Source organism: Sus scrofa, chromosome 8 (assembly GCF_054392235.1).
Source record: "Sus scrofa isolate SSC_HxYL_T2T_F1_AM1 chromosome 8, Sscrofa_HxYL_maternal_Yorkshire_Landrace_v2.0, whole genome shotgun sequence".
Lineage (NCBI taxonomy): Eukaryota > Metazoa > Chordata > Mammalia > Artiodactyla > Suidae > Sus > Sus scrofa.
In genome coordinates, this window is record NC_139390.1 from 73718032 (window position 1) to 73744073 (window position 26042).

The 26042-nt window shown below is 38.3% G+C and overlaps 1 protein-coding gene across 1 annotated transcript; it reads left to right on the forward strand.

The window, feature by feature from the left end:
* Window positions 1-298: 298 nt before the first annotated feature.
* On the forward strand, window positions 299-14480 carry AMTN (amelotin). Its single transcript, XM_084973777.1, has 8 exons — window positions 299-352; window positions 3419-3505; window positions 4798-4863; window positions 5749-5838; window positions 9466-9501; window positions 10765-10791; window positions 13114-13378; window positions 14413-14480. Exons 1-8 carry the CDS (start codon window positions 299-301, stop codon window positions 14478-14480), a joined length of 693 nt encoding a protein of 230 aa, XP_084829903.1.
* The last annotated feature ends 11562 nt before the right edge of the window (window positions 14481-26042 follow it).

A 26042-nucleotide genomic window follows, 5' to 3' on the forward strand; every position in this document is an offset into this window, starting at 1 on the left:
GTTCTGATTGGTCTTTCAGTTGCCAGCCTTCTGAAGTTGAGTTTAAATTCCTCCTACAAACTCATAGCTCATCAAAGGGTAAAAGTTTTCACCATAGAAACTAGAAAAATCAACTGGACTTTGACTATTGTTTCATCTGCACATTTTGCCTAGTGGATAGAAAGGTGATATTATTTGACCACATTTCAAATAAACATTCTTTTTTTTTTTTTTTTTAAGTATTGCCTTGTCTCAAAAAGAAAAAAAAATAGAGTGAAAGAATAATACTATTTTTTTTGTTTTAGGTAGCAATTTGAACATGAAGACTACAATTCTACTGTTTTGTCTCCTAGGATCAACTCTGTCATTACCAGTAAGTGCAATATGTTTATTTTATGAACCAACCATCTGTAGCTTCATCGCTAATTATAGACCTCTCTCCTTGCCCTCTGTCAAAACTGCTATGTCTGTGACCCACTCCCTTGGTTTTCTGCTTTTATTTTCTAATTTGAAAGATGATAAACTAATGAAGTGTTAGCGCATATTTCAATGTTCTTACATGTTTTAAATGTATCCATTCTATCATGGCACAATTTCAATTATTTTTGGCCAAGCAATAGGGTAGAAATTAGGAGGAAAAGGAATGTCATAGATTATGTCTGCTCAAAGTGAATAATTATTTTACTTTCCAAAAATAATTTAAAATTTCCTTGACAAAAAGAATTTAAAATTTCCTTGCCAACTAATTAATTATTTTCTCATGATGCAAGAGGTAAACTATATGTTCTGATTTTTCTAATTGGAAGTGCAAAATATCTAGACTGTGTGATATTTAAAAGTCTACCAAATTGTGCAATAGTAAAGGAATAGCACAAAGCAGTCAAAAATATGACTTAGAACATTTCATCACAAAATATGTTCACATGTAACAGGTTTTTGAAAGAAAGGAGCACTGGTATTCAAACACATGCTCCAACTGCCCTCCAGTATTTTATAGACACGGATGTAGGTAGTAGATCTCTAATAGATATGGGTAGATCTCTAAGTGAATTTCACTTTGTTTGAGCTGCTTGAGATTGGACAATGAAAAAAAATTAGAAGATATTTACCATGATATCAGAACAAAAGGAAACCATCCTTAGTTAGGCATTAAGCTCCCTTAACACTTCCTTCCTTATCCATACAATCAACAAATATCTACTGAAAACTCTCTCTATATTCCAGATACTGGGCTAGTTGCTAAAGATACAATGATGAGAAAAAAAAAGACATGACCCTTCCTGGTATTTACAAGGACTATAGATACTAATAAATATTTTAATGTTAAACTATAAATTATAACCATGATTAATTCTATGAAGGAGATGAACAGGATGGTCTTATAGGGATGGAATGGAACAAGACATAAATAACCAACCTCCTTCTTATTTCATTCCAAATATACATTTGTCCCTCTATAAAGAGTTTTTTGAAAAAATAATAATTTTTAAACAAGGTAAATTAGGGAGTTAATTTTTTTTTGTAAATCATGGATTTTGCACTTCACCAAATAAATTTGCCAAAAGTTCTTCTAAGTAAGGTGTCTTGAGTGAATTTAAATTATTTACTATATAATTTGTAAAAACTCAAGATAAATAACACTTTTCAGGAACAGAGCTATCACTCGAGGTGGCCTGAGGGGTAGTGTGCAGGTTAAAGCAAACTGGGAGAACAGCTAGACTCAGAGGTGCAGGGAATGTAGGAAGTGACATTAAAGTGTCTATTAGATGGTTTAGCAGTGATATTGACCAAATGAAAACTCAGGGCACTGGACAAGGGTCTTGTTTTTTTTTTTAATTATTTGTAAATGAATTTATTGAATTGTCATCAAGTCATGTAAAACAAAACTACTTGAAAATGTGAACACTTAAAGCAATTGCTTTCAGTAGATTAAAAGTCTAGGGATAGCATGCACATTAGAGATGGGACAAGTTGCCTGTTCAGAAGAGTGTGGTCAGAACATGGCAGTAGTAGAGTGAACAAGAAGAAATGAGGTAGGACAGAAGGTCAGAGATGCACTGGGGCCTTTTAGGTCATCATCCCTGGTTTTACTTTGAGTGAAAATAGAAGTTAAGGTAAGAGTTGAACAGAGACAGGCACAAACCAGACTGTTGTTTTCAGAGGATCCCTCTGACTGCCATGCTGACGATGGATTGTCTAGGATGAAAACACATTTGCAGAACATTTCTTTTTCTTTTTTTGGCTGCACCTGCGGCATATGGAAGTTCCTAGGCTAGGGATGGAATGGAAGCCACAGCTTACACCACAGCCACAGCAACATGGGATCCAAGTTGTGTCTGTGACCTACAGCACAGCTAATGGCAACACCGTATCCTTAACCCACTGATCGAGGACAGGGATCGAACCAGCCTCCTCCAGATTTTATGTCAAGATCAGATCTTAACCCACTGAGTCACAACAGGAACTCCTGAAGAATTTATACTTACACAATCTTAAAGCTTAAAGAGACCTCTAGGGACAGATAGTGCCAATCTTATTTCTTACAACTCAGGGGAAAAGACCAAAGTGAAGCCAAGAGTCGTAGGCAGCTCCAAGATATATCCAAGCGACCTAAGGGTTGATGCAGTGCTGGGTGGTGGGGGGGATAGTACACCGCCCCTTGGGAATGCAGCCAGGAGCAAAGGCCAGCCAGGGTCAACTTGGCCGGGGAGCTTCCACCTGAAGGCAGATGGAATGCTAGGAGAAGCAAATAGAAGGACTTCTTTCTTCAAGGACTAAGAGCACTTGCAGGGATCCTAATAGGCTCTGCAACTCAACATATCACCTTGAGTAAATCACACTGCTTCTCTGGGCCTCAATTTCCTCATCTATAAAACAAAAACATACAACTAGATCATATGGATTCAAGATTTTTACTCCTAAACTTCAGTTTTTTCTTAATATACTAGGAAAATACCCTGGCCAGGAAGGAGACTGAATTTCCATTATAGGAAGTGACTTGTCAGACACAAAGTAAAAGCAGGAAGCTTCATGAAAATGCAGGAGACATCATGGCAACTTATCTTCAAGCACCAGGAAAAAGCAAATGTATACAGAGCTAAGGTGTGAACTATGTATTTAATGTCCTGAAAAAAGGAACAAGGCAAGTTCAGAAAAGGAATAGGAACCTAGGAACTGTCACAGAAATCCATGTGCCCTATCTCACCCTCTGCTCCCTCGCCACTGCACCTCTCCTGGTTGGGCATTTTTCCACTCTACAGTTCCATCTCCTGTCATGCACAAAATGTTCCAGGGAGTTCAACTGCTCCAAAACACACAGAGGCTAAAGACAGACATTTTTGCATTTGGACCAACTTGTTACCTTCTGGCAATAAATGGATACAAAACCTCAGCAAAACCTCAAACACATCCCTGTCTCTTCAAATATCTGTTATGACAGATGCAGTTCAATCCTGTTTTGGGACTTCCTCCAACAAAGCTGGTTCCAGATCAGGCAACCCTACGAAACCAACAGCAGCCAAATCAGGTAAGAGTCCTACATTAAGGAACCTCTGCAGACCAGCAAAGGAAATATGTTAAGTCTAGTGGATTTTAAACCAAGATTCACCCAAAGCCTTATGACTGAGCAAGAGAGAGAAAAGCTGAGGTTGTTGTTTTTTGTTTTTTGTTTTTTTTTGGCGGGGGGGGGAGAAACATACTTTTTTTAAAAGAAACTTTGAGCAGGAAAAACACTGCATGCTCATTCTTCTTCCTTTTGACTGAATTTGACTTAGCAACAAAATCTAGTACACTCTAAAAAGCAATAGCTATATACCTATTGAAAAAGTTTGGTCACCTATGCTCTTGTGATATAAACCTATGTGATTTTTGCTAGAACTAGCAGGGATTAAGAGGTAAACTATAAAAATAATTGCTAGTTTCCTCATGGTTTTCTTAAATTCCACCATTGCTGATGAGCTGATGCACTACTGCAAAATATGTCTTTAAAGCCTATTTAAATATCTTCAGGAGTTCCCGTTGTGGCGCAGTGGTTAATGAATCCAACTAGTATCTATGAGGATGTGGGTTCGATCCCTGGCCTTGCTCAGTGGGTTAAGGATCCGTCATTGCCATGAGCTATGGGGTAGGTCAAAGACACAGCCCGGATCCCAAATTGCTGTGGCTCTGGTGTAGGCCAGCAGCTACAGCTCCAATTAGACCCCTAGCCTGGGAAGCTCCATAACCCGAGGGAGCGGCCCAAGAAATGGCAAAAAGACTAAATAAATAAATAAATAAATAAATAAATATTTTCAGAAATGGCATGTTCACTTGGCTACTATCCCTCCTTCTTCCCACTCCAACTCTTCCTCTGCTCCAAAGGACCTCTCCTTACCTGCATCTAGTATTTGTGAAATAGTACAGCAACACCAAAGTCTAAAGTTCTCTTTTCAGTCTATGCATACTATACAAAACAAAACAGATGCCGACTTCTCTCCTTAAGGAATTTGAAGCTTTTACAATTGAAGGACCTTCTTCAAAAAAGAGTACAAAATGAGATATGTAAAATTAGTTACTAAAGTGAAGCAATGCATGATGAAATAAGAAATAAGAGCAAATTTTTAGCTGATAAATACCTTAAACTTGACTCACTGCTGGTTTGCCTCTGGGGGCCACCGAAGGGGACAATGCTAGGGGGAAGTCTCGAAGCTTCACCGTTATTTACCTTCATGGTAAATCCACCAGTGATGGGAGTATAGGTTACTTGAGGATATCCACCACTGACAGCATGGTAAAACCAGACAACTTCTTGTCTTATATATCAATTTCAATGCCCTGCAGGTCTTCCCTTCCTTAAGTCTAATACCGTTGACACAAATGCTCACACTGGGGTCAGATCTGCAACTGGTAAGTACTCCTTTATATCATTTTTTAATATGCATTGTTAAGTAAATATAATACCTCATGTTGAGTGCATATGTGTGCATGTGTATCCACAAATGTACACATACACACATATTCATTGTAGATAAGTTAAAAGAGAGATGACAGAAAAGTCAAAGGGAGTTGGATGCTATTCAAAACATCTTAGCAAGAGAATCTCTAAAGAAATTAATCTAATTCTCAAGTCTTTACTTCTTTAGTTCTTCTCATCTCTTTTCGAAGCTCCCCTCTCCATTTCTCCATAACATCTTCCTCTCTGCCCCCTACAATATCCACACACCCACACAAACACAATGGCCATTATCATTACCCCCAACAAGAAAAGCAAACAAGAAGGGGTGGAAATATGTACATTATTTTCACAGAGTATCTGTGTAGTTTAATCTGTTCTTTCCTGCTTAGAGTGAATTTTTCCAGTGGTCAGATTTAAATGTGGTACTAGACCATATTCAGACTAGATACTTTACCGTGACCCTCATGGTTTCCAAGGGGTACTTATGAAGGAACTCATTTCTTCATAAGAAAGCTATCAGGAATATTCCAGGGACCATTGCTGTTACAGCCAAATGGGAGAGCAAATGTAAATCACCTAAGTAATCCTCAGGAGAATGGGTTAAATTCCAAAGAAAAACTTAATGTGAGAAACGTTAGTCCTGGACTTTATGGTTGTACTAGTAGACTAAACAAGTCTCTGAACTTCATCTCTATATCTAATTCCAAATGCAGTGAAGTATACCATATATTTGCATAGCAAATTCTCCATTTGAACACACTTTACATTTAGTAAATACAGTTTCATCTCCTGGATGTTCAAATAATAAGATGAAAATCTTTTTTGTTGCCCTACAGCTAAATCCTGCTATAGGGATGGTACCTAGTTCCCAGACCCTCCCTCTGACCCTAGGGGCACTGAACGTACAACAGCAGCTACAACCACAAGTAAGTTCAAGAACCTACTCAGTTTAACACAGGGGAGAATTTTCACTGAAGTGGAAACTAAAAAATGAGGAATGAATTCTTTTCAGGGTTCTTGAAGGTTATACTGGGATAACTTGCAGAGTAATGCCCTACCAAACGTACAGCAGTCTTTGGCAGTTTGATTCTTGTTGAAACCCCATGAAAACATACCCAGAAAACTGAGCATGCTGCCCCACAACCTCTCTAGAATACACAGGTAATCGGTAACAGGAAATGTGACAAGATGAGAAAAACTGAGAAGTAAAAAATATAACGGGTAAAAACTGAGAGACATCATGATTCTTCTCTAGTTTGCTCTGTTTTCCATTAAAAGACTTTCTGGGTGACCAGGATCATTCCAGAGAAAAACTGAGATGGATAAAGTTTATTTTCAGCAAATCTAATCTCCTTTTTGTGCCCTTTTTTCATGCCTCCTTTCAAGTCCCCAAGGATTCTTTAGTTCCTTCTTTCCTCCCATCATTATTTGCTTTCAGGAAAAACCTGAAAGCAAATATATCACATGAAGATATAAGCAGCACACTTAGCACATTACACCTTTCAGAAGTGCCTGCATTTTAACTACAAAGCCTGAATTTTGTCTTCTTGGAAATTCTCTAAATAGTTTAATGGCTCTGGGGAAAGATACAATGATCCCGTTATAGCTAAACTGGATATAGTTAACTTATTCTTCCTAACACATGACTTATCATTTCCACATAATGGTCTCATTTTTTGTAGAAGCTTTCTTGCTTATCATATGCATATTAAATGTTAGTTATAGAGAATTTAGAAAATACAGATAAGCAAAAAGAGAAACTAAAATTCACACAACCTACCAGCCAGAATTAAAAGCTGTTCACACTCTAGGGAATGTCCTTCCCATATTTTTTCTATGCATGTAAGTACACTTTTTAAAAAAAAAAATAGGTTCTTACCACATCTAATATTATATAATCTAATTTTTTCACGTAATGCATTTGAATAGTCTTTCCTATATTTTGAATATTCACTTATAACACTTGTTTGTAATGATTTCTTAGTTTTCCATAATATTGCAAAAATGTTTTTTTCCAAAATTTTTGCTTTTATAAACACTATAATGAACATTCTTAAACTCTTTGATCATGTTGATGACTATTTCCTTAAGACCAGTTCTTAGGAATATAATTTGTGGATCCAAAGACATTCAAAAATGTAAGACTTTTCATACACATTCCCAAATAATGATACATGACTAGACCCTAACCATCTTCCTACCACTATGGATACCTCCAGCTTTTAGTAGCAAGCTTGTATTAATTAGTGATTATAATCAAAGCTGAGTTTGACAAAATAATTTTAAGCTGCTCGATTTAAATACATCACATGCAACTAGCACTTTTTTCTGTACCTTCATTTGTCCAAATTAACAACACAAGAAACTCTACACTGCTTCATTTATTCTTTCTCGCAAAATTCTGTAACATAACTAATTGCTACATTTCTTTTTTAAATACTGAGGTGTACATTTGTCTATCAGTCAGTGTTTATTTCTTATAGATATATTAGAGCCTTCACTCAAAGTATTTGCTGCTTATTAATAAAATAATATAATTCTTAATAATAAAAGTGATCCTCTGAAAGACTCAAGAGAGAAGCAAGTAAAATGAGAATCTCTTTAATACCTGACCCTGGTATATCCATCTGCCAATTGCCCAGCTTTGGTTTCAGTTGTTGCCCTGCTCTAAACTTGAAGTCAGACTTAGCATATCTTTATATTCACCAAAGAATGCGTCACTGGAGTCAAAGACATTAGCAGGCACTGATGATGTTACTACAGGTTCAGTAGAGAAGGTCTGACACTGCACACTTCCCATGTGCAATAATATAAATCAATCCCCATTCTTGGTGGGGATTCTTCAAGGTCTCTAGGCTATGCCACCACCAAGGGTCCACATTGCATATGCCTTCTGTAGTACAGCCCCAGTCCCTCCCACCGTATGTCTCCCTATGCAGAGTGGCTTACGTCCTCTGCCAGAAACCTGGGCACCTGTCTACAGCTCTCATTTACCTAAGCAAGGCCAGCATGGGTAAGAGTGAACTCTAGAACCACAAAACTTCCGGCCAAATCCCAGCTCTCTATTTACTACCTATGTGGCCAAGTTACTTAACCCTCTGTGGCTCATTTTCCTCATAATTTAAAATAGGGATTAATTGGAATCTACCGCTTAGAGCTGTTAGAAGGATTAAATGAGTAAATCTACATAAAACACTTAAAACTTTAAAAAGTGCATATCACACAGTCATCACTCCATAAGTATTAGCTATTATTATTTAAAACAATTTCTGAACCAAAAACTAACAATTTTTCTCCTTAATATTACATTGGTGTTACATTACTTATTTTCATTATATTTTTTACTTAGACATCTGTGGTTTCCTCTTTGTATCTTTTTGTTCCTTCCAATTTGCCTCTAAAGAAGAAATTTCAATTTCTTCTCCCAAATCCTGTGTCCCTAACCTTCAATCCACTTTTCCATACTACCCTGAAGAGTAGTTTCTTTTCATCAATAGTCAAGGATCTGACTGATAGTAAGGCTTTTTCTTAAATGTGTATTACTTTTTACTTTTTGGCATTATGGGTATTACTGTACAAATTGTCTTTTGAAATAATAAAGTTAAAAGTCTTTTGATAAGACTCTTCAAATCTTTTAGACTGGTTCGATTGAAAAGTCTCATTTTGATGGCTTTTTGACACTATATGAATTTCTATAGAAATAAAAGTAAACCTTAAAACCCTAGTTCTTTCTGAAAAACCCTAAAGTTAGTTCTTAGAGTGCTAGAGCATACCAAAACCTCACCCAAATCTTTTCAATTATAAATTCATAATACTTAAGTAATTATCAGTGACCAACACAGTATTTCTCACTTAGCCCTAAGAACTCTGCCAGAACCAGTGTTGTTGAACAATATCATCTGTAATTTCCTACCATTGCCCTCTATTTTAATAGCAAAGTATCCATGCAACCATTGTGAGACTAAATATATATGCATATGGAAGTTCCCAGGCTAGGGACTGAATCTAAGCCACAGCTGTGACCCACACCACAGCTGTGGCAACACCAGATCCCTAACCCACTATGTCAAGCCTTGGATCGAACCTGCACCTCAGCAGCCACTCAAGATGCTGCAGAGACAACACCATATCCTTAACCCACTGTGCCACAGTGGGAACTCCAAGAAATGCTGATATTTAAAATTTTCCATCACACCATTTCATGGATCTTCTGAGATGCTACAAGGGGAAAAAAAGTATTTTATCATCATGATTATTTGGAATAATTTTAAGTTTGGAGATAGCTTGAGATCAAAATTGGGTTTTGTTCATCTAATTTACTAACTCACCTTTTAATTGTGCTGCTTTGGATTTCTAAATCCCTCTGGGTTTAATCTTCTTTTTATAAAGTGGATGAGTTCCAATTCCCATCCTTCTCTGAGTCTAAATCTATGATCATAGATGATACATTTAACAATTACCTGTTCAACAAATATTGCATACTTTTAAGAAAGTCTCAATATTTATATCTGCGAGAACCTACCTTTTTTAAATAATTTTTTCACTTTTTTCAGATGATACCAGTTATTGTAGCACACCTTGGAGCCCAGGTAAGGTTATTTTGTAATACGATTTTTATTTTAAATCATCTTAGTGTGAAATATTTAATCCTGCCTTAATTTGCCACATAGTTGCCAAGTTTCCTATTTACTTTGCACTTTATGGACACTAATAATAATAAGAACATTTACTGAGCACTTACTATGTGCCAGCCACTGTTCTAAGTACTTTTTAACTTTTGTACTATCTCAACTAATCTTCAAAACAACCTTTTATAGACAATTTTTAACTTCCTATTTGAAGATAGTGACTAGGGATATTTACAGTTATTCAGTTACAATCACATGTTAATAAATATCACAAATTAAGCCACCAGTCAATCCTTTAAATCATGCTGTTAAGAAAAATAAATTAATTAATGGACAGATCTAATAATGATTTGGGGGACTATTATTTCAAATTTATTTATTAACTATATATCTTTTCCCTAAAAATGAGATACTTTCCTCTTTCCCTGTTTTCCTTTATTAAAAGTAATTCTTGAGATCACTGATAAAATTACAAAGGGCCAAGATCAAATAGGAGTGTTAGATGGCAGCTTTAACTTCTAAAAGCAAAATTGAATTGAAAATTCATATTAACTCTTAATTCCATACCTGGGAACACATTCCAAGGAAGTAATGTGAGATATAGCAAAAGTTTTTTTATAAATATATTCATCAAGGTAATTTTATAGTAGAGAAGAATATTAGGTTCAACTTAAACTTAAAAACTAAAATTATTAAGTAAACTATATAATATAAAAGCAAATATTTTTGACCATTCAAAAGTATATTTGTTAAAACTTGTTGATAACGTGGTTAAATGATTGTGCATAGTATTAACAGAAAAGACACAAACCGTATAAATAACATGACTTCTAGTATGTAAAAAAGTGTTTAAAAAGCATCTTGAAGAAAATATATCAAATTATGCAAGATGAGATTATATTTTTTTCCCTATTGCTTTCAACATTTTCCAAGTTTCCTCCAGAGTGCATTTATTACCTAATAATAGAAAATATGTAATTTTTGAAATGCAAACCTCCCATCACTCAGATAATAAATGTTAGCAGTCCAGCATCATGTGCTGACTTGAGTTTTGTGATACAAGTCAAAAAGGTAGTTTAAATTATTGCTGAAAATAAAAAATATGTATCTTTTTATAATATTTAAAACAATTTTAAGTTTTTAAGTTATGATATGTGTGTATACATCTTGCCTTGAATATATTAAAATCTGTCTAATAACCTGTGTTATTATTTTTCCCTTTAGGGTGCTATCCTAAGCTCAGAGGAATTGGTAAAAAAAAAAATACTTACTAAAATTTCAAATTATCTTCAATGCTGTTTTTCATCCTCACATAGTCTCTATTGACCACAATCCCTAAACCTGGTGCATACTATGATAAACTGAACATTTTTATAGGTGCTCACATTAGGTTATCCTTTGTCCAGCTGGGGATTTCATCATCCTTCTCCAGCTAATCTTCCACTAATTTGACTTAGCATTTGTTTTCCACATATTGATGTCAGATTCAGTTCTATCCAGAAAGTCAACACATTTTTTAAACTTTATATTGATTAAAATCTGATTATTAGGTTATCGAAGTGCATGCAGATTTAGAATAATATGCATATTGATACTGATTGCAGGAAAGATTAATATTTTGACTTGAATGTTTGTAGAAAAATGCATTATTTTTCTAGCATCTTACGGTGATAAGTGAACTCTTCTCTATACATATGAATAACTAGAAAGCTGAACCTAAATAAAATTCATATTACCATTACTAGGCACTTCTATGCCTTTCCCCATAAGTCATTTTTAGAGAAAAATGATTTGAATTAATGTGGTATCTAAATATGACACTGAAGTAAAGAGTTGAGGCAATATCTGAGATGACAGTTTTTTGAATCTTTCTATTAGGAAAAAGGTAGAGACTGTCTGGACTGTCCATAAATAAAATCAAGCAATAGGTTTATTTTGATGAACATGAACATGAACATGAATACCAGTTATTGACCTGATTCTATAAAACCTTAGTAGATCTTTTTACATGTACTGCCTTTAATCCTCACCAAAATACAAAGTAGAGATTTTTAACCTAACTTTATAGAAAAAGAAACTGAAGCTCAGAGAGTTTAAGCAACTTAGGTATCAAGACCAAAAAAGGAGTAGATCCAGATCAAAAACCATTTTTCTATCCACTATACCAGTGGTTTTCAAATTTTTTTGGTGATACCCACAGTAACAGCTATATTTTTCATGCAGCTAACACACACACACACACATACACACACACATATTTTATAAAACAATACTTTACTAGATAGAGTGCACTGGTAATTTATAGTCTATCATTTTTGTCTTAGTTTTGGATACTATCCACCTGTTTATTTCAAATATATGGATGCCAAGACCCCCAGTTTGAAAACTTATGTAGTCTACTCCTGTCTCTCATCCAGTGTAAATCTGATTCTGGTTTTAGTACCTTGTAAATCTAAGGCAATGTTTCCAAACTTCTGCCTTGGATCCTCACAGCAGGACAACTTGGAGTGCCGGTTAAAATATGCTTATTTCTGCCTTCCAAGTGGTTCTTATGCAAACTAACAATTGAGAACCATACTCAAGAAAACCGACCTGTATCTTAATTACGAGTTCTCAACCCTTTGAGTTCTGTGAGAATCCCATCAGAACCAGGAGGTCCAGGAGAACTGGTTCCTGCTTTAACTGTCTTCAAAAACCAGCAGATTTCAAATTGTTTCTTCTTGGGATGAACTTTCACAGTAACTTTTTCCCAGGGGAAAAAAGCCAAGCGTGCATAACAACATTCAATACCTGTGTGCAAATCATTAACAGTCCAACATAGAAGAAATGCACTGAGCAACCTCAAGGATGCACCAGTGGCTGAATTGCCAGAGGTATATCTGAGAAAATACTCCAATGCCTTTAAAAAATGTATTGAAGGAAATTTGAAGGGATGCAAACCATTGCATCCTAATAAATATTGAATAAGGATTGACCAATCTATTTGAATTAATGTTTTCATTAACTTTTAGACTCTTACATTACATTTTTAAAATACAGGCAAAAGAGATGAGAGTTCTCTTGTAGCTCAGCAGTTTAAAGATCTGGCATTGTCACTACGGTGGCTCAGGTTGCTACTGTGGCCCGAGTTAGATCCCTGGTCCCAAAACTTCCACATGTCACAGGTGTGACCAAAAAAAGAAAATAAATGAATAAATGAGAAAAGAGAGGCCATGGTTTAGGTCGATAACAGAAATACAGCCCACTGTAATTGTACCTCCAGATACACCTGATACAAACAAAGTAGGCATTATTCCTTTTCTTGCACCTGGCTTGATTCTGGCTTTCCCTTTCTGAGGAAAATGGAGCACAGCAAGGAATCCCAGTAATGAAACCAGCATCAGGCTTGGCTCAGGCAAGGAAGGCATTTCCTCTGAGAAATGCTGACCTCTACTGTTTTTTTCTGACTCTACCCTCTTTGTCTGTAAATCCTACCCAAACTTGCTGCCCTCGAAGAAGAAGAAGCTAGTTGACCAGCTTTAAAATGTGTTACTTTGATTTCGTTTTCTGTTTCTGTCCTTTATTCCATTCCAGCCAGCCACCCGGCAAATCTTAACAGGCCTTATCTTCCATACCTTATTCCCCGGAGCCATCCTGCCCCCCAGTCCAGCTAAACCAGATGCCCAAAATGGAATCCATCCTGCAGGACAAGCAGGAGCCAATCCTGCCGTCCAGGGAACCCCACAGGGCCCCTTCCCAACTTCCAGTGGCACAGATGATGATTTTGACGTGACCACCCCTGCTGGACTCCAAAGGGGCACACACGCTACAGAGGAAACCACCACAGGGTCACCAAATGGTAAGTTCTCCAAGCCAGGAAAGTGCCCTTGAGCCATGAAAGTCAAATGCAAAGTGGGAAAGAAGAGTCCTTGTCTTCACAAATGCAGACACCAATGATGTCAAGAGCCCCTTTACTCACTCACATTTAATTCCAGCAATGTGAGGGAATATTTTTACTGCTACCAACCCCACTGTATCTACCCAGAGATGACACAACATATTTTCCATGTTAGAGCTGGAAATATTTGGAAGAGGACGCTACTCTCCTTTCCCATCCTCCTGCACCTCTCAAACACACACAAGATGAAGTTAATCAATCAGGATACTCTCTTCCACTCACTGATCACAGAGGAGCCTCAGATCCTTCCTAACACAGATGAACCCACGTGCAATTCCCCTCAGATGGGACCTAAGAAATATTGCAGAAATAAGCTCTTTTATTACCAAGAAACAGATAATCATTCAACCTGTGCAGATGTCCAATCTCAATGTTCCAAATGTCCAAACGGACACCATAATGATTTGCTTTATATTTTTGCCTCTCAGAAAGAACTTTTGGAAAAAAAAAAAAAGAAAGAACTTTTGATCTCAAGTAAAAATGTTTAAATTCAACATGCTTTTACCTGCATTTTAAAAGTGTTTTATTTTCTTCCAGGAATGCAGTAAGCTGTCTCAAGGTTTTTCAACTAAGCCACCCCAAATGTGGTGATACATGAGAATCTTTTCCATGGATCGTATTATGAAATAGATTTAGACACACTGGAGAGTATCAGGTGAAATTAGTTCTTAGTTTATATAAAACATTTTCTTAAAATTTCAGAAAATACATACTTCGTGAAGAATACTGACTTCTGAGAAAGAATACTAATTAAATGGATAAATTTGTCTTTGAAATATACATTATGTCACCTTGGATATATATATATATTAAAGATACGTATATTAAAAAGTATTTTAAAAGTGACTCTTTTTTCTTCTTTGAGGGTGAAAGAAAGTGGGACCATTTCAGAAACTCCATTACCTCAGGACAGTTAGGTGATATTCTTGTTCTAGACTCTCCGGAGGCAGGTGGTGCTGCAGTCATGAGAGTGGACATGCAGCTTTGTAAGGACAAGCTCTGATTTCCTCACAACCACTTTATGACCACTCTCTTCCATAACAGCTACAAATTTAACTTTCAATAAGAAAATTATTTGAAAATTAAAAGTAAATAACATGTGCATCAAAAATATTATGCATCAGAAGCCAAGAATTATAAATCCTGTTGCCTGTCCTCAAGCTGCTTCTATACTAGTGATTATGGCATTTAGTTTAATTTGGTATGTCTGAGAGTGAGGAATGACATTGATAAAAGGACTCACTAAAGGAGAGACGCTTGCTGTGTACACATAAAAAGTAGAATTTAATCTGATTTAAATTTAAAACCCAGATCACTGCAGTTCATTCAGGGTGGGAGGGAGAGGGAGAGGTTAATACAAACTATAATAGAGCTCCCACGTAGGAAAGACATGGGTATATTTAATAATATTTTCGCTATATTGGGATCAAGCCCATCAGTATGAACAAACCTAAATACATCCACAAAATGTATTCCGCGTTAAGTTTCTCCGAAGGTTAACAATTCACTAGTGGGTCAAGATTTATTAGCCACAATGTTTCAGACTTGCAGATCTGAATAACGTATTATGAATCATCAAGATTTTCATAGCTGAGGGAGAGGACAAGATGGCGGAGGAGTAGGGAGACACGCTCGCCCTCTCCCACAAACACAACAAAAAAAGCACATCTACAGAATAAATGACTCGCACAGAACAGCAACCAATCGCTGGCAGAAGAACCTAAACTCCAATAACGGCAAGAAGTTCGTGACATTACTGGGCAGAACGGGAGAAAAGAGGAGAGTGAGAGAAGGTGAATCCGAGCGGGACAGGCGCTCCCGAAAGGGAACTGCGGAGGAGAAAGGGTTCCCGCACCCTGGAAAGACACCTACCGGGGGAAAGATCAAGCAAACCGGAGGAATCTCCAGATGCAGAGAAGAGTGTAGCAGTAAGTTGGAGTACGGAAAAGCCGATCAAGAACCCAACGGACCATCTGAACTATGGGCACAGTCACCAAAAATTGAGAAGCCTGGGTGGGGGCTGGGCACCGAGACCTCAGCTCCAGAGGTTAGTCCCCGGGCTGGGGGGGCGGGGCAGAGTGGAAACTGCTTGGGAGGTCTAGAAACCATTTGACGGGGCAGAGACTGCCTGGGAGACTAGAAAACAAAGCTATCGCAGAGGAAGGGAACAATACTCTAGGGGCGGGGAAGTGGAAAGCCGTATCAGAGGGAACCTGGGAGAAGAGCCTGGTCTGCGCCCGTGCTGGGGAGAGGAGAGAAGAAGGGGTGGGTCCCCATAGAATACCCCCCATGCCACAGCAAGCTTGCAGGCCCACTAGCTAGCAGAAAGTTGTGCTTCCCAGTGCATTCCCTCCCCGCACCCCCGCCACCCCCTACGCTCTCGCCAAACCTGGGGCTGCCTGCCATCCAGGAGGGTTGGCCTCAACAACTGCCTGAAGCCTACCACCGCAGGGGCTGTCCCTGCACAGGCCTGCTTGCCCTTTGGAGGGGCTACACTTCCGCAGAGCAGCACCAAACACCACCAGCCCCTGAGAAAAGGCCTGCAGCCCAGAAAAGCTAGAACAAGCCTAGCCAGGCCGTGAATAGATCGGCCTAATTCTCGGACGGTTTTTCTGAGTCGGGTTGCCCCAGGGAGGAGCCTCTTGGGTCTCCAATGGCCCTGCTACCCGCCCAAGCCCCCATGGGGTGCTGAGACCTAGTGAACCAGCTGCATAGGACTGCCAGCTCCAGGCAGGACCCCCTGCAGCCCAGAAAAGCTGCAACAAGCCTGGCCGAGTCAGGAAAAGATCTCAGACGGTCTTTCTGAGTCGGGCTGCCCTGGGGAGGAGCCTCTTGGGTCTCCAAAGGCCCTGCTACCCGCCCAAGCCCCCAGGGGGTGCTGAGACCTAGTGAACCAGCTGCATAGGACTGCCAGCTCCAGGCAGGACCCCCTGCAGCCCAGAAAAGCTGCAACAAGCCTGGCCGAGTCGGGAAAAGATCTCAGACGGTCTTTCTGAGTCGGGCTGCCCCGGGGAGGAGCCTCTTGGGTCTCCCATGGCCATGCTACCTGCCAAAGCCCCAAGGGGGTGCCCCACTCCCGCGGAATAGCTGCTCAGCACCACCAGCCCCCTGGAAGAGCCCCTGCAGCCCAGAAAAGCTGCAACAAGCTCGGCCAGATTGTGAAAAGATCCGCCTACATTCTCAGGCTGTCCTTCTGAGTTGGGCTGCCCTAGGGAAGAGCCTCTTAGGTTCTCAGTGACCCAGATAGCTGCTCCAGCCCCCAGGGGGTGCTGCACTCCTGAGGAACAGCTGCCCAACACCGCCAACCCCCTGCAAGAACCCCACAGCCCAAAAACACCAGAGCAAGCTCTGCATGACCAAGTGAAATCTGCTACCATCGTGGGGTGGACCTCCCAGTCCTGTCTGCCCTCAGGAAGCCCTCCTTTGCTTCAAAAAAACACTGTTAGCCCCATCAACACTCCAGAAAAGCCACACTGCCTCAAAAAAGATTGACCAACAACGCCAGCCCTCAGGAAATATTCCACGGCAGTGACAAGGCAAACACTGCCCGATAACGGAGAGTACAACTCCCTCAGGAGAAAGAAAACAACAAGCAAGATGAAGAAGCTGAGAAACAACCCCCAGTCAAACCAACAGGAGAACTCACCTAAAACAGTCAACAATGAAACAGATCTCTGCAGTCAGACAGACCTGGAGTTCAAAAGAGAAATAGTGAAAATACTGAAGGAATTAAGAGAAGATATGAACAGTAATGCAGATACCCTCAGAGAGGAACTAGAAAATATAAGGAGGAGCCAAGGAAAACTAGAACATTCATTTGCAGAGATGCAAACCAAACTAAGGGTAGTAAAAACCAGAATGAATAATGCAGAAGAACGAATCAGTGATATGGAAGATAGAATAATGGAAATCACTCAATCCAGTCAACAGACAGAAAACCGAATCAAAAAACTGGAAAGCAATATAAGAGACCTATGGGATAATATAAAGCGGGCCAATCTACGCATAATAGGAATTCCAGAAGGAGTAGAAAAAGATAAGGGGATGGAAAATATATTTGAAGAAATTATCGATGGAAACTTCCCAAATCTAAAGGATACTGGGTTCAAGATACAAGAAGCACAGAGGGCCCCAAACAAACTGAACCCAAACAGACCCACACCAAGACACATCATAATAAAAATGGCAAAAGTTAGTGATAAAGAGAGGATCCTAAAGGCAGCAAGAGAAAAACAGAATGTTACCTACAAGGGAACCCCCATAAGAATATCAGCTGATTTCTCTACAGAAACACTACAGGCCAGGAGGGAATGGCAAGAGATATTTAAAGTGCTAAAAGGAAAAAATATGCAACTAGAATACTCTATCCAGCAAGAATATCATTTAAAATAGAAGGGGAAATAAAAATTTTTTCCAACAAACAAAAACTTAATAATACAGCAACACAAAACCCAGGCTAAAGGAAATATTGAAAGGGCTTCTCTAAACCAAAAAGAAAGGAAGGAAAGGGAAGAAAAAAGAAAAGAAAAAAAGAAGAAGAGGAAGAACTAGGACTGAGGAAACCGCAATCAGAGAGCAGTCACTCAAATAAGCCAGCATACAGATTTAATCATGAACATGCTTCAAACAAAATAAAATTAAAAAGAAAAAAAATAAAAAAGAGTCATCAAAACCATAAAATGTGGGCAAGGGATGTTAGGAAGTAAATAACCCTTTTTGTTTGTTTGTATGTTTCTCTTCTTAATTTTAATATAGTAATGAAGTGTTTGAACTTACAGGACCATCAGGCTAAAACACACAAATATGGGAAGGGGTTAGCATATTTAAAAAACAGGGCAACCACATGCCAAAACCAAATATTGCATTTGCAAAAAATGAAAAAAAAAAATACACTCAAGCAGATAACAACAGGAGACCATCCAACCAAAAAAAAAAAGAAAGGAAGGAAGAATGGAGAACCATAGAATCAACTGGAACACGAGGTTCAAATGGCAATAAATAATCATCTATCAATTATCACCTTAAATGTCAATGGACTGAATGCCCCAATCAAAAGACACAGAGTGGCTGAGTGGATAAAAAGGCAAAAACCTTCAATATGCTGCCTACAAGAAACTCACCTTAGGACAAAAGATACATATAGATTGAAAGTGAAAGGGTGGGGAAAAATATTTCACGCCAATAGACAAGACAGAAAAGCAGGAGTCGCAACGCTCATATCAGACAAAATAGACTTTAAAACAAAAGACATAAAGAAAGACAAAGAAGGACACTACTTAACGATTAAGGGATCCATCCAAGGAGAGGATGTTACTATCATCAACATATATGCCCCAAACATAGGAGCACCCAGATACATACAACAAATATTAACAGACATAAAGGGAGATATTGATGAGAATACAATCATAGTAGGAGACCTTAATACCCCCCTCACATCAATGGACAGATCCTCTAGACAGAAAACCAATAAAGCAACAGAGATCCTAAAGGAAACAATAGAAAAGTTAGACTTCATTGATATCTTCAGGACACTACATCCAAAAAAAGCAGAATACACATTCTTCTCAAATGCTCATGGAACATTCTCAAGAATCGACCACATATTGGGACACAAAGCAAATCTCAATAAATTTAGGAGCATAGAAATTATCTCAAGTATCTTCTCTGACCACAATGCCATGAAATTAGAAATCAACCATGGGAAAAGGAAAGAGAAAAAACCTACTACATGGAGACTAAACAACATGCTACTAAAAAACCAGTGGGTCAATGAGGAAATCAAGAAGGAAATTAAAAACTACCTTGAAACAAATGATAATGAAGACACAACCTCTCAAAATCTATGGGATGCTGCGAAAACAGTGCTCAGAGGGAAATTTATAGCAATCCAGGCCTTTCTCAAAAAAGAAGAAAGATCCCAAAATGACAACTTAACCCTCCACCTAAATGAATTAGAAAAAGAAGAACAAAAAAGTCCTAAAGTCAGCAGAAGGAAGGAAATTATAAAGATCAAAGAAGAAATCAATAAAATAGAGACTCAAAAAACAATAGAGAAAATTAATAAAACCAAGAGCTGGTTCTTTGAAAAGGTGAACAAAATTGATACACCCCTGGCCAGACTCACTAAAAAGAGGAGAGAAAGAACCCAAATCACCAAAATTATAAATGAAAAAGGAGAAATCACAACGGATACAGCAGAAATACAAAAAACCATAAGAGAATACTATGAACAACTATATGGCAATAAGTTTGACAATCTGGAAGAAATGGACAATTTTCTAGAATCTTACAGCCTGCCAAAACTGAATCAAGCAGAAACAGACCAACTGAACAGACCGATCACTAGAAATGAAATTGAAGAGGTCATAAAATCACTCCCTACAAATAAAAGTCCAGGACCAGATGGCTTCACAGGTGAATTCTATCAAACATATAAAGAGGAATTGGTGCCCATCCTCCTTAAACTGTTTCAAAAGGTTGAAGAAGAAGGAATACTCCCAAAGACATTCTATGATGCCACCATCACCCTCATTCCAAAACCAGGCAGAGATACCACCAAAAAAGAAAACTATCGCCCAATATCATTGATGAATATAGATGCAAAAATTCTCAACAAAATCTTAGCCAACCGAATTCAACAACATACCAAAAAAGTTATACACCATGACCAGGTTGGGTTCATCCCAGGTTCACAAGGATGGTTCAACATACGCAAATCAATCAGCATCATACACCACATTAACAAAAAAAAAGTCAAAAATCATATGATCATCTCAATAGATGCAGAAAAAGCATTTGACAAAGTTCAACATCCATTCATGATCAAGATCCTCGCCAAAGTGGGTATAGAGGGAACATTCCTGAATATAATCAAAGCCATTTATGATAAACCCACAGCAAATATAATGCTCAATGGGGAAAAACTGAAAGCCTTCTCACTCAAATCTGGAACAAGACAGGGATGCCCACTCTCACCACTGCTATTGAACATAGTTCTGGAAGTCCTGGCCACAGCAATTCGACAAACAAAAGAAACAAAAGGCATCCATATAGGAAGAGAAGAGATCAAACTGTCACTGTATGCAGATGACATGATACTATACATAGAAAACCCTAAGGACTCAACCCCAAAACTACTTGAACTGATTAATAAATTCAGCAAAGTAGCAGGATATAAGATTAACATTCAGAAGTCAGTTGCATTTCTGTATACCAACAATGAAACATTAGAAAAGGAATACAAAAATACGATACCTTTTAAAATTGCACCTCACAAAATCAAATACCTCGGAATACACCTGACCAAGGAGGTAAAGGACCTATATACCGAGAACTATAAAACTTTAATCAAAGAAATCAAAGAAGATGTAAAGAATTGGAAAGATATTCCATGTTCCTGGATTAGGAAAATCAATATTGTAAAAATGGCCATACTACCCAAAGCAATCTACAGATTCAATGCAATCCCTATCAAATTACCCATGACATTTTTCACAGAACTAGAACAAACAATCCAAACATTTCTATGGAACCACAAAAGACCCAGAATTGCCAAAGCAATCCTGAGAAACAAAAACCAAACAGGAGGCATAACTCTCCCAGACTTCAAGAAATACTACAAAGCCACAGTCATCAAAACAGTGTGGTACTGGTACCAAAACAGACAGACAGACCAATGGAACAGAATAGAGAATCCGGAAATAAACCCTGACACCTATGGTCAATTAATCTTTGACAAGGGAGGCAAGAACATAAAATGGGAAAAGGAAAGTCTATTCAGCAAGCATTGCTGGGAAACCTGGACAGCAACATGCAAAGCAATGAAACTAGAACACACCCTCACACCATGCACAAAAATAAACTCCAAATGGCTGAAAGACTTAAATATACGACAGGACACCATCAAACTCCTAGAAGAAAACATAGGCAAAACACTCTCTGACATCAACATCATGAATATTTTCTCAGGGCAGTCTCCCAAAGCAATAGAAATTAGAGCAAAAATAAACCCATGGGACCTCATCAAACTGAAAAGCTTTTGCACAGCAAAGGAAACCAAAAAGAAAACAAAAAGACAACTTACAGAATGGGAGAAAATAGTTTCAAATGATGCAACTGACAAGGGCTTAATCTCTAGAATATATAAACAACTTATACAACCCAACAGCAAAAAAGCCAATCAGTCAATGGAAAAATGGGCAAAAGACCTGAATAGACATTTCTCCAAAGAAGATATACAGATGGCCAACAAACACATGAAAAAATGCTCAACATCGCTGATTATAAGAGAAATGCAAATCAAAACTACCATGAGATACCACCTCACACCAGTCAGAATGGCCATCATTAATAAATCCACAAATAACAAGTGCTGGAGGGGCTGTGGAGAAAAGGGAACCCTCCTGCACTGTTGGTGGGAATGTAAACTGGTACAGCCACTATGGAGAACAGTTTGGAGATACCTTAGAAATCTATACATAGAACTTCCATATGACCCCGCAATCCCACTCTTGGGCATCTATCCAGACAAAACTCTACTTAAAAGAGACACGTGCACCCGCATGTTCATTGCAGCACTATTCACAATAGCCAAGACATGGAAACAACCCAAATGTCCATCGACAGAGGATTGGATTCGGAAGAGGTGGTATATATACACAATGGAATACTACTCAGCCATAAAAAAGAATGACATAATGCCATTTGCAGCAACATGGATGGAACTAGAGAATCTCATTCTGAGTGAAATGAGCCAGAAAGACAAAGACAAATACCATATGATATCACTTATAACTGGAATCTAATATCCAGCACAAATGAACATCTCCTCAGAGAAGAAAATCATGGACTTGGAGAAGAGACTTGTGGCTGCCTGATGGGAGGGGGAGGGAGTGGGAGGGATCGGGAGCTTGGGCTTATCAGACACAACGTAGAATAGATTTACAAGGAGATCCTGCTGAATAGCATTGAGAACTTTGCCTAGATACTCATGTTGCAACAGAAGAAAGGGTGGGGGAAAAAATGTAATTGTAATGTATACATGTAAGGCTAACCCGACCCCCTTGCTGTACAGTGGGAAAAAAAAAAAAAACATTTTCATAGCCAAACTAGAGTAAATTAGGATTCAATTTTCCAAAAATATTTTGCTACTAGTGTCATGGAATACTAATTAAAAGTGCTAATGAAAAGATTTCCTAGGCAACCCTCTATCCAAAAAAAAAAATTCTCTCTGATCTTTTTCTTATATAAACCGGGGACAAAAACCCCTGTTGTAAACATCCTACAAGGTTAACATGACAATCAAAGTAAATAATACATGAAAGTGCTCTGTAAACCCCAAAGCACTACAGAAACTCATTTGCTTACTTTCAATATCCTTCAAACCAACTAAAATCACCTGTCCTTCCAGCCCCACATCTTCTCCCTGTACTTCCTCACTGAACTTCAGTTTCTAGCGTAGGTGTACAATTGCCAGCTGAACTTTCAGGATCAGGTGTCTTCCTAGCTATACTCCTCCTTTGGGAACCTGAAGACTTTCCAAAGGCTACAAGCTAACAGTGGATTAAGAGCTCAATTCCCACTCTTACCTTCCATACACATACTTTCCTAAGACAGATCTGGCTGAGAACCCTTTCTCCTTTTCTTCCTCTTCTTTCATATGTAACTCTTTTCCCACATTCCAGATGAAACACCTATGCCTCATCTTTCACTGATCTCACTGTGAAACATCACTCTGGAAAACCTCCGGGGACATAAAACAAATGAAGACATTCAAATACTGGAGCTGGTTGAGAATGACAATGGCCTTTTCAACTCAGGTAGTTTCCTGTTCTTAGTTTTCAACAAAATTAAGTGAGGACCTACCAGAAGGAGAATTTGATCACTGAAAACACTGTTGATAGCAGAAATCAAAACCACAAAATTTTAAATGTTCAGTTATTAATTCATTTAAAAATAATACATAAATTACATGTCAATACAAATAACATACCTTAATTTTTAAATTAAAAATGTCTAATTTTTTTTAATAATTTTTTTTATTTTCCCACTGTACAGCAAGGGGGTCAGGTTATCCTTACATGTATACATTACAATTACATTTTTTCCCCCACCCTTTCTTCTGTTGCAACATGAGTATCTAGACAAAGTTCTCAATGCTGTTCAGCAGGATCTCCTTGTAAATCTATTCTAAGTTGTGTCTGATAAGCCCAAGCTTAATTTTTACATTTCGTGAGAATGCTTAATTTAATTAACAAAATTTAGTGAGTAGAATGGTTTTATCTTTGAACTCTCTTTCATGTCTGACAATAAATGATATTAGAATTCTCTTATCCACTTCTGCATTCAATCTATATTTGTCAAAATATCACAAATGTAGTTGCTGGAAAATTCTACTGTGTACACTTCATAGAATGAGAATGAAGGTTCCCACTGTGGCTCAATGGAAACAAACCCAACCAGTATCCTTGAGGATGCAGTTTCCATTCCTGGCTCCACTCATTGGGTTAAGGATCTGGCATTGCCCTGAGCTGTGGTATAGGTTACAGACACGGCTCAGATCCCGAGTCTCTGTGGCTGTGGTATAGGCCTGCAGCCTTAGCTCCAATTCAACCCTTACCCTGGGAACTTCCATATGCTGAACCTGGCCACCCCCCTTTTTAAAAAAAAAGAATGACAAAGGATAAAAACAATCTTTATATTATCACATAAATAGTTTTACATCACTGACCCATCAAAAGAATCTCAGGGACCCCCAAGAATCCTCACAAATTTTGAGAATAACTTTGAGTGATGTTGCATTCATTTTATTTAATCCTCTCTCTGGTTATATATTGAAAATTGCATAGTGATCTACCATGTGTGTAACGTCACACACAGACATTCTCATTGCTTAATTGTACAGCTACAGTCTATGCCCTACAAACACAATGATTCCGATAAAATCAATTTTATTCAATTCCCACCCAAAAAAGAAAAGCCTTAGTAAATGCATAATTGTATGTGCTGAATATCAAATATATTCCTGGCAGAAAAGATCTTCCCTTTAAATAAAGCATCAATGAAAATGAAAACCTTGCTTCCAATTTTACTGTCTGATTGGTAGAACTGCCCACAGACTAGTTTCTGGCTTCAAACATTATAGATCTTTTTTCCCTTTCATTACTCATACTTCTGCTACCAAGAACCACGAGACAAGTTGATATGGTGGTACCCACTCTCACCTTTCACTCTGGTGTCCCAGCACTCGGTGCATTGAGACAGTGGTAGGTGGGGGGTGTAGGGGCACTCCTGAAAGCCATTACTAAAATGGAACAACCAGAGCAACTTAACTATTCACAAGCCACATACATATATCCCCCACTGAGCCCCATGGTAGATCAATGTCTCCCCAGTTCAACCTTCTAAGGCAGATCTCAAAAATGCCTGTGATCACTCCAATGTCATTTGACACGAAGTATGATAAAAGTCAACATGTCTTCACTGGCTGTAGTTAAACATATTATACATTTTCAAGAGCTACAAACACAGCACCCCATGAACACATTGCTAGCATCCTCGTAGAGTCTTGGAAGGAGGCTGTGTAAGTGAAAGTCCCTGCAGCTTAAACTTTTTTTATTAGCTTTAGAATCTATCCATCTCTGCCTAACCACCTTTACCCAGGTGTATTTGCCCTTCCTTCCCCTGTATTTTGTGTTATTTTTGCAATAATCCTGGGAGTTCCCATTGTGGCTCAGCAGGTCAGGAACCCAACTAGTATCCATGAGGATGAGGGTTCGATCCCTGGCCTCACTCAGGTCATCTGGTGTTGCTGTAAGCTGTGGTGAAGGTCACAGACCCGGCTTGGATCTGGCGTTGCTGTGGCTGTGACAAAGGCCTGCAGCTGTAGCCCCATTCAGCACCTAGCCTTTGAACTCCCATATGCCACAGGTGTGGCCCTAAAAAAATTTTTAAAAAAGCAAAAAAAAATCCTATTTATGTCCTAATTAGAAGGCAAAAAGGTCATAATAACGCCTTCCTTGTTCTAGGTTGCATGATCTGCTTGGAGTATAAAGTAAAGGGAAATAATACACACTGACAAATACCATATGATATCACTTATATCTGGAAAATAATATACAGCACAAAGGAATCTTTCCACAAAAAAGAAAATCATGGACTTGGAGAATAGACCTGTGGTTGCCAAGGGGAAAGGGGAGGGACTGGGAGGGACTGGGAGCTTGGGGCAAATAGATGTAGAAGGTTACCTTCGGGTGGATTAGCAATGGGATCCTGCTGTGCAGCACTGGGAACTCTGTCTGGTCACTTATGATGGAACATGTAATGTGAGAAAAAATAATGTATACGTGTTAAGTGTAACTGGATCACCATGCTGTACAGTAGAAAAATATGTATAAATAAATGATTAAAAATAAATAAATAAATATTTTTTTAAAAAAATACAAACTGACAGCATTCTATGTGGGAAGTGAAAAATATTTTTGGAAAACTGAACTCCAGTTTACTCTTGGTAAGGTGATGGATATCAAAGTCTAGAGAAGTTCCATCCAATGCATATACAATA